General features: G+C 39.4%; 2 protein-coding genes across 3 annotated transcripts in view; one reads left to right on the top strand and one right to left on the bottom strand.

The window, feature by feature from the left end:
- Positions 1–5015, top strand: part of rab4b (RAB4B, member RAS oncogene family) — a 10760-nt gene extending 5745 nt beyond the window's left edge. Inside the window, exons 3-8 of one of the 2 annotated variants that reach the window (XM_005720885.2) lie at positions 103–217; positions 392–454; positions 1147–1301; positions 1381–1476; positions 1663–1838; positions 3028–5015. In XM_005720885.2, coding sequence (XP_005720942.1) covers positions 103–217; positions 392–454; positions 1147–1301; positions 1381–1476; positions 1663–1778 — 545 coding nt within the window. In that variant the 3' untranslated portion in view covers positions 1779–1838; positions 3028–5015. Of the gene's footprint in view, positions 1–102; positions 218–391; positions 455–1146; positions 1302–1380; positions 1477–1662; positions 1839–2984 lie in introns of both variants that reach the window. The other variant, XM_005720886.2, reaches the window with a different exon arrangement.
- A 1566-nt stretch (positions 5016–6581) lies between these two features.
- Positions 6582–9692, bottom strand: part of ap2s1 (adaptor related protein complex 2 subunit sigma 1) — a 7135-nt gene continuing 4024 nt past the window's right edge. Inside the window, exons 4-5 of the mRNA XM_005720884.1 lie at positions 8471–8530; positions 6582–7875 (exon numbers count right to left, since the gene is read on the bottom strand). Of these exons, the coding sequence (XP_005720941.1) occupies positions 7774–7875; positions 8471–8530 (162 nt within the window). The 3' untranslated portion in view covers positions 6582–7773. The remainder of the gene's footprint in view (positions 7876–8470; positions 8531–9692) is intronic.

The raw sequence follows: 9692 nt of genomic DNA, 5'->3' as shown, positions 1-9692 counted from the left end.
CTTTTTTGCCCCACTGTAGTTTTTTCGTTTGTTTTCCTGCTCCTTTATGTATATTTCACATTGTGCCTTTTTTACACTGTCTTCTGTTTGTTCCTACTGCAGTTAAACAGGACTCCAACCACACCATCGGTGTGGAGTTTGGGTCTAGAGTGGTCAACGTTGGAGGAAAGACAGTCAAACTGCAGATCTGGGATACTGCTGGCCAGGAGCGATTTCGGTATCTACCTTCAAAATTTACCTAAAGTCACAAGTCCCAGCTCTACTGGGATAATGAAGTGTCTGACTGATGATAACTGTTAAAATGATTGGACAGTTTCTCCTATCAAATCTCACCATCTGATCTTTTAAAGGAGCCTTTTTTTTTTTTTTCTCTCCTCCATCTTCTCCGCAGATCTGTTACACGCAGCTACTACAGAGGAGCAGCTGGAGCACTTCTTGTCTACGATATTACCAGGTAAAACAACCACTGCCCTCGTGCTCCCACTTCCTTTTCATAAGTTTCTCTAACAAAGTGAGCTTTTTTGTTTGCTGTGATAATGGGATGTAGATACTACAGTTGTACCTTAATTTTCCCAGAATAAAAACTACATGTTTACTAAGACTCCCAGAAGCAACAAAATGTAAGGTTGTATTTGGTGTGGGCATTGGCATCTGTGATTAATTGAAAATTTTAAATGTGACTACAATTAAAATGAAATTTTACAGACTTAACTGGAAGCTTAGTTTATTTTTGAGTGTTCATACTGTTTCGAGTCCATATATCAACTAACAAAAGGAGTCACATTGTGCCTGTACAGCCTCCAGAAATCGTGCTGTTTAATGACAGACCACTCACATTACTGTATTTCATAAACTCTGGGTCGTAAACTCAAGATGGATTGAATGCAGTAGTTTGCTTTTAACAAACTATGGGCTTTTGTTGAGGGTATGTGGAGTGCGGACTGTCAAGAGCTGTAATATAGAGGCATCCTCTGTTAGGTAGCGTCTGTAGAGGAAAGCAGAAGTCCATCACAGATGGTGTCACCTGACACACTCTCGCACAGGGAAACAGACAAGTGTATACAATGAAACTAGAGCTACAGCCTCATGCTGAAAACAAACTGAAACAGAAAATTGGGTAAATAACATGAATAAAATGTCTTACAGTCGAGAGACATACAATGCCCTGACTAACTGGCTGACAGATGCACGGACACTGGCGAGTCCCAACATTGTTATTATCCTGTGTGGCAACAAGAAAGACTTGGATGCAGACAGAGAGGTGACCTTCCTCGAAGCTTCACGCTTCGCTCAGGAGAATGGTAACTTATCTGTACATTGATGCATTTCAAATGCTTTTTTTCCCCACTCTTAGAAGTATTTTTGTTCTCCCACACACAGAGCTGATGTTTCTAGAGACTAGCGCGCTAACAGGTGAAAATGTCGAGGAGGGTTTCTTGAAGTGCGCTCGCACCATTCTCAACAAGATAGATTCAGGTACACATTGTTTTCTTTGTTATAGAAGTGTATCTGAGGTGGATGTTTTTTGTTAGAATTTAGTGCCATTTCCATGTTTTGTTTTTAATGCTTTCAGAGCTTGAGCACATGAAGTGATGTGGATCTGACATTTTTAGAGCATACATGTCTGTGTCACTGATGTTTCTCATTGTGCTTCTCTCAAAGGCGAGTTGGACCCAGAGAGGATGGGTTCAGGTATTCAGTATGGAGATGCTTCGTTGAGGCAGCTGCGACAGCCCAGAGGCACCACAACACAGAATAAGCAGCAGTGTAATTGCTAGGGGTCGGGACCCACCCTCACCCCAGCCCACAGGTCCACACAGACAGAACTCCCCCTACAGGTCAGTAACTTGTTAACTAGGGATGGGTATTGATAAGATTTTCACGATTCCAATTCCATTTTTGATTCTGTTTAACGATTCGATTCTTTATCGATTCTCTTATCGATTCTTTTTAAAAAGGAGAACACTAAGGTCGATTAGCTTAGAACTTTGTTTTATATCTTCTCTTTGAACAAGATAGAAATTTAGGAGTAGTATGGCCTTACAAACCCAACAGTGAGATCTTAAGAGATTCAGCCTATGGCTCTTCAATGGGGTGTCACAGGGTCCCCGGGGGGAAAAATTGTAAATGTAAAATTAATATTCTTCTGTAGCAAAAACAAAGTATAACATAAATTATTCTGTAGCAATTACACAAGAATATCCAGTAATGTCCCTGCCTACAATTAAACACATTCACTTACCAAAAATTTGAGGGCATCTGCTGTGGCAAATGGGTGCAAGCCTTTTACCACAAACTTAATCACTGCTCTGTGACATTCGTCTATCCTGGCCTGAAAGGAGACGCTACCGGTAGACTGCAGCAAGAACTGCCAGCATCTGAGCCAGACTCTGTCTGTCTCTCATCATGGTCACCTAAATGCACAGTAATGGCAGGTTTTGTAATAAGGCAGATCGCGCTAACATAATATGCACTGTTAGTTGATTATTTACCTGTGGTATTAACGGGAGAGGACGTGCAAACGTTACCGCTGCTGCTGGGTTGAGATTCACGAGTCTGGAGCAGAAATAAAATCACGACATACATTTAAGGTTATCGCGTGTTTTGTGAGCAAATGCTTTTGCATATTCGTAGTGTTTCCTCCCTTAAATGAAATCTCTACTTTGCAAGTATTGCAAGTTGCCCTGTTGTCATCCGTTCTCGTAAAGTATAACCAAACTTTTTAGCATTTGAGCCGCCATGTTTCCTGCCAGGTAAATGACGCTCTGCAACGTGGTGACGTCATTCGGGGCGACTGGAATCGATAAGGGAATCGATTGCAAAAATGGGGAAACTCAACAAGAACCGGTTTTCGATACCCATCCCTATTGTTAACTCATGTGACCAGTGGGACTTGTAAACTAACAGGTTTTTATCTGTGTTAGCGTTGATGAGGGCGTGTCGGTGCTCACTTTGTTTCCTGTTCTTAAACATCTCGGCTCCAGGTTTTTTTTTTGGTGTGTGATCGTCCTTCCCCCTCTCCTTCAGTTCCACACACCTTGGATCACCTTGGGTCGTGGAGATCACTGCAACCTATGACCCTTGACCTCTGGTAAGAGTCTACGGCTTACCTGAGGGGGTCGGTTTGCTCTTGCGTTTGGACAGCATAACCCCTCAGTGTGAGCAAAGTGGAAATGTAAAGAGACATCCTCCACCATGGTCTCTGTTACTTATCAGACAAGGACAAAGTCAAGGGTTGTGTGTTTGGGCTGACCTACTGTTGTGTGTTATTCTTTTTTTCTCTCTTGCTCTCTGCTTTTTCATTCTGGTTTTAGCAATCCCCAAAATACTTTGAGCATTTCCATATCATTGCTTGTAAATTATTATTGTTAAACTCTTTTGTGCATTCAACCTGTCCTAGTGTGGGTCATTGGGATTTTTTTTTTTTTTTTTTTTTAAATCATGCATCATAAACTATATTTCTCATAAATGATGGAAAATATTATTTTCCATCATTTATGAGAATTTTTTAAAAAAAAATTTAATGGAAAATAAATGATAAACATCACATATTTTTTGGGTACGATTTACACCAGGTGTGATGCAAATCCTTTCTACTTTGTCCTGTCATTTTAATTTTTTCGTAGTAGACCTGATGGATTCATAGCATATAAATTCCAACACTGATATGTATAAACTCTCATGGGGGGATGATCCCATCACTCCATTCTACACCCAAACAGGCAAGGCTGTGGGTCAGGTTGAAAGCACAAAAAAGAGAACTTTTGCTCTTTATTTAAACCAAAAGTCCACAAGTCTGTAAATTGAGCTTTATCAGATTCACACCATGTTTAAATTCACGTGTCCAGTTATAGTGATAAATTGGCATTATAATGTTTTTGACTCCTGCTGGGCTTTTCGCCATGACATTTCGTAGATTCATACATGCACGTACTGTATAAGACGTCACAGGAAACCACAGTTGGCTTTTGTTTGGTTTGTTTGGGAAACTTTTGTGCCGCCCAACCAGCCAAAGGTTTGACCTTTGTTTTGTTTTTTGTTTTTTGTTTTTAAAAATCATGTCACGTTGTACGTTCAATTTGACAGGATTCTGTTTTTAAACTTTCAAGTAATCACTGGAGGGATAAATATTTCAAAATGCTAATCAAGATCCTCCATATGTGCTCGTTTGAGCTGTAGTATATGATTTGTAATATTTTATTTTTCATAGTCTGAACCATAATCCCTCATGCTCTATTGATAGGGCCATTCTCACCCTAGAAGACACCACCCCCATCAGATGAAGTTGGGTTTTGTTTTTGTTTTTTTTGTTTGTTTGTTTTTGTGACCCTGACCCTCTAAACGGAAAAGTAGAACCGATCCATGCCAGCAAAGTGGCCCTCTCAGTATAACTGAGACACCACATCTCCTCAGTGTATGGGTCAAATTCCAAGTTTTTCCCTTTAATATCTCCCTCTGCAGCTCTGCTGCAAAATGTCAGTTTTGTTGCACCACTGAACTGACCCAGATGTTTTCTCTTGAGAACAGACCTTGTATTACTCTAGAGAGAAACAGGGGAATTTCCACAGAAACACAGTTTCCTCTCTGCTTGTAACACTGACAACATGGTTTGTGGTGCTGCTGGAGGAAAATGAGGTTGCAAGTTAATGGCTTAGAAAATCCAAAGCCCCCGCTCTGCTGTTTAATCAAAGGCACCGCTTCTGTCTGAATCACTGTCTGAGAGCAGGTCATACAAACCAAGCCAAGAGGAGCTCAAAAACAAAGTGTGCGCAAACGTATTTCTCAAGCCTCTGTGTTGGCATACGTTCCCCCAGACAAACCATATGTGTTTAAGCTCAACTGAGCCAGCACACTGAAAGGGCAAACATGAGATCATATAGGACATCAAGAGACAGATGGTCAAAACACATTGCTTTCATAAAATATTTGCATAGCATGATAGTTTGTCTCCTTCTGCAAGTGCACTTTTACTTTTGAATCTGTGTTTGTTTTGTTTATATGCTGTAACTATAGAATTGTACATTTTATTTTACTTGAACTGTATAATGTAATAAATATATTAATTTTAGATGTTATCTTTTTACTAAATGACAACTGAGATTCTTCATATGGTTTCATTTTTTCTGATGCTGTCAGGCAGCAACAAAAAATGGTGTAATAGTGTGATCTCATGCTGTGTGAGATTTGATTGGTTTATTGCTCCCTGCTGACGTGGAGGTAATGATGGAAGGGTGTTGACTTTGTGAGCTGTAGGTGGCCATCAGCAGCAATTCTGATCACTCGTTCACAGGCTGTCATCTATGCGCAGTTATTGAGTCAACTGTTGAATTGTTAGCCTGCATTCATCTGTATTCGCTGTACAGTTCATAAAGATAATCAGAGTAGCTATATGAACATTTTCTCATTTGTTCCAGTATAGACTTAATGTGATGAACGCAATCCAACTCAGTTGTTGCTTAGTAATGTTATATAATCTAACCTAAATACTACTGTACATCTCAAGTAACCTATCCTGTAAATAAGATTTGTCTATTAAAGGTGAGTGTTGCTCATTGATTGTAATGATTATGCAATTCCCAGTAAACTGCTTGTTTTTCATGTAACTCTTTTCACTGGTTTCCTGAATGTTAATGCTATCAGGGATTTTTTTTTTTTTTTTATTCTTTATTTTAACTTTGGCATTAAGCCACTGCATTCACTCGGTTATTGCTCAAGGGCGTTGAAGTGCATCGGATCCTGAATGTTGGTGACCCCCAGCCCTCGTGCACAGCAACGCAAGCAGCATTTACAAATCAGATTTATAGCCAGCTGACTTAACAGGCCTTGAAATTTAACAATGGGTCCTACTAGGTACATGATTCATTTACCTCTGCCTGCCTTTCTTCTGTCAAGTCATTTCTCTCAAAGGCAGTCAGGCTGAGGTTAGGATATCAGAGGACTCATATGATGAAGAGTAAATGCCCTCTGTCACAATTGTCTGGATTTATGCTCTTGGGTCGATGGAGTAATGGCCAGAGCGGTTTAATGTAGCTCAAGTGGATATATTGAATGATTTATTGATTTTTAGACAGGCTATCAAGATGACTTCATAACCACATTGCAGATTCACCGAGGGAAAGGATTGGCTTACCGCTAGATGGCGCTGATACACTAGACAGGTTTAAATCTGAATTTTAAAGACTTGTATTTACATGTTTTGTCAGTAGCTTTGAGTGTTGTTTTATACGAAATCAGCCCAACAGTTTTAGCAGTGTAGCATGACTACATGTTTTAAGACATCAGAAAAAAGTCAAGATACACCTAATAAAATCCCCTCTTCCCAGAATATTAGGTCAGATACTGAAACCTTTGCATTACTTCATCTGTTTATTATTTACACAAAGAGGGAGATACTGGCATAAGTGAACAGGAGACGGTACTACACGCATCACTTTCATCAACAAACTCACAGGTGGACAAGAAGGGAAGCAGTACATATTTCACTAATTTAAAAAAAAAAAAAATACAAAACTTGAATATATGAAACCACCTTTGAGACCTGTGAATAGATATGGTTAAAATTAGTATGACCATGTCAAAGATTTAGGCTGAGCAAAAGGATGTGAGTAAAAGCTTTTTTTTTTTTCTAAGAGGAATTTAAAATTCAACTCATTTTATGCAATGCCAAAGGAATGTATGGAAATACTGTGAGCAGGAACTATTTGTGTTCACAATATTCAACACAGGCTACACTGTATGTACACACCATACAAAGCAATTTTCACATTACTGATTTATGTAAAATATACCTTCTGTATCTAGGGATAGTTTTAAGTGTTCTTAAGAGTAACCAACCAGCACCATTTGATGTAACGAGCTGCATTAAATGACAAAGATTATTTCAAAAGCAACAGAAATCATCACAACATACCACTGTGCAACCATTGGATGTAACATGACCTATACTATTGACCACCATCAGCCATGAGGACGTCTGGACAGCACAGGTTGCCATAACAAACTGTCAGAACGACACTCGTTCTAAGCACACTCCATTCAATTGAACTAGCTGTGCTGGGTCAACTGGTCTGAAGAGGTTTCCGTAGTTTGCCTATACTCCAATCCAGATATAAATTGCGCAGCAGCCATGATGAATATCCTAAAACTTCCAAGACCTGCTTAACATTACTTATAGAAAAGGCTGCGAGGCTATTATAACTTCTCAATGCACAGGGGTCATTATAGGCAGTCTCTATGGTGCTTGTTAGTCACAGTAGTGCCATTAAATACATGTTTAGGTTAATGAGAGGAGGGCAGAAGAGAGCAGTGTGACACTTGTTTCCACACTGCACAGAGATAGATGCAATTACTTTGTGGTTACTACAGGAATAATTCATTTCTGTGGCCACTGGCTTGTGGAAGAAGAAAAACAGAATACAGCTGAGTGTAACTAAGGCAGTATATGTAATTTTAACTTGTTGAAATGTGCTGTATAGCCTTCAAAACATCCTCACCAGTAAGACGGGTGCAGAATATTGCAACATATAGACTTGTGACAAAAGATTAATTGGACTCATATCCATATGTAAACAACATTAATCTTCTTTACTAAACACCCCCTCCCCCCTTTCCCTTGAAGTCCCGGTAAATGTTGGCTGTGCAGAGACAGGAACATGACAAATGTCCATTTCAGACTGATACAAAAAAAATGAGCAAGATGTTTTGGGTGCCAGGGCAGCAGATTAGTATCCAGGTAAGATAGATGGTTATCGACTTTTTTTTTCTTCTTCTTTTTTACTCGAGTGATTGGAGCATGAGGAGCTGCTTGAGGACCTTTGTCTGACTGGTCTCCCTGATCTCCCCCGCCAGGAACATCTCATCCACCACCGTGTACACCTTAAAACACAATTCAGAGGACAGAGCCCAACACTGTGATGAAACTGAGGATATTAAGATGATTCAAAACAGAGTACAAATATCACAAAGTAGTCATCCAGCCTGCTATTTGTCATCATTGTGTAAAAATAACCAGAGTGACAAAGAAATTAACCTGACAAGATGAGTCACTCTTCTTTCCATCACCTGCTTTTCTCAGGTGTGTTGTAGTTTGTGAAAGAGGTTGTAGTTGTCAACAGCTGATTTACCTTATTTGTTGGTTTCTGGCCATGTCATACATGAGCGGTGTTAGAGTAAAGCATGTGGGCGGATGTTCACATGCTTTTTAGGTAATTAGCAATTAACACTAGCGGCAGGTGGGTCAAGGGAGTTTAAGCATTTATGAAAAGAAAAAAGAATCCACCCCCACTAAAGTAATTAAGATCAAAAAGAAAAAAAAACCTATCTGTGATTATTATATCAGTTACCATGGCACTATACTAAAAAAAAAGCACTTTCAGAGCTCTCTTTTGTCCTCCTCTGTTCAAGGTCTTTTTAATTGGATATCAAGACTCTTAAAAACAAAGGGGAAGAATTCACTTCTCAATATGCTTACCTTGTAGAAGTTGAACACAAGGTCCAGCTCACACACATTGTGGAAATACTCATTCAGCACCTTCCAAGAAGCAAAGGAGCAATTGAAAATACACTTTCAATTCAATCAGATAAGAATCCAAACAGACTACTTTAGTAAGACACACACACACACACACACACACACACCTTAATGTGATGCACTAGTGCAGAAATTATGTGATGCTGTAGCAGCAGCAGAATCCACTTGAAAACCATGTAATACACTTATATCTACTACATCTAAAATGTGGCCATTTAAAATTAATGTGAGTCTGGCCTCATCTCGTTTCCACAGGAGATCATTTCGAGCAGTGATACGGTTTCATTTACAAAGCCAGAATTACTGACCCTTTGTATTTGCTACAATGAATGTTAAAACCAGCCTGTGAGCAAATCCTGCTGTGAGCTAATGGAAAGTGTGGCATGGTATCTTTTATGAGAATATTTTCACTGACTAAAATAATAATAATTTTTTTAAAAACCCTTCATTGGTGTTTAGATGGGGCTTTATGTAATAACAAGCTTGCCAGCTAGAAAGTAAGACAGCTCATTTTGAGAATACCGTAATGTGCATTCCTTCACAGTCAAACATTACATCAAATGACCTTCACTCCCGGGTGCTCTGGACAAAAAATGGTCTACTGTTTGTCTTAGCTAGTGGCAAACACTAGATTGTACTTTAAGCTCACAATTTCAATTGCTACCACATCATTTAAAGACTAAATGATTAGAAAAATAAAGAGATGTTAAACTAAGCTTTAGAGGACAGCACACTCAAGCTGACTGATGTGTCCAGACAATCACCGTGATCTACCTATGCTCTCTAAATCACTGATTAAACTAAATGCTTGATAACAAAGGAGTTCAACCATTTTAAAAATAACTATCTCATATCAACTGTTGATTCAAGTCCATGAAGGCAGCATAACTTGTCTCGAACCTGATGCGCCACTGAAGACTAGATGGGTAAAGTTAGTTCTGTATCTGTTTAGGTGTTTTAGGTTCAGAGTTGCTCAAAATGAAACCAGCGACATTGAATTTTGGAGGGAATTCTGACAGCAGTTTGAGGGCATTCATTAGTTATGGCTAGTGGTGCAATGGATCACTATTGATCCGTAATCCGAACCGGTCCCCACTCCACGGTTCGGCACGCACATGATCCGAAGGTTCGAAAAAGAAGAAAAAAAAGTATGTGTGTGGTG

The sequence above is a fragment of the Pundamilia nyererei genome, unplaced genomic scaffold, assembly GCF_000239375.1.
Source record: "Pundamilia nyererei isolate P.nyererei 1_Seehausen unplaced genomic scaffold, PunNye1.0 scaffold00003, whole genome shotgun sequence".
Taxonomy (NCBI): Eukaryota; Metazoa; Chordata; class Actinopteri; order Cichliformes; family Cichlidae; genus Pundamilia; species Pundamilia nyererei.
Note: the sequence above shows the minus strand (reverse complement) of the source record. Positions and strands in the feature narration are given on the sequence as shown.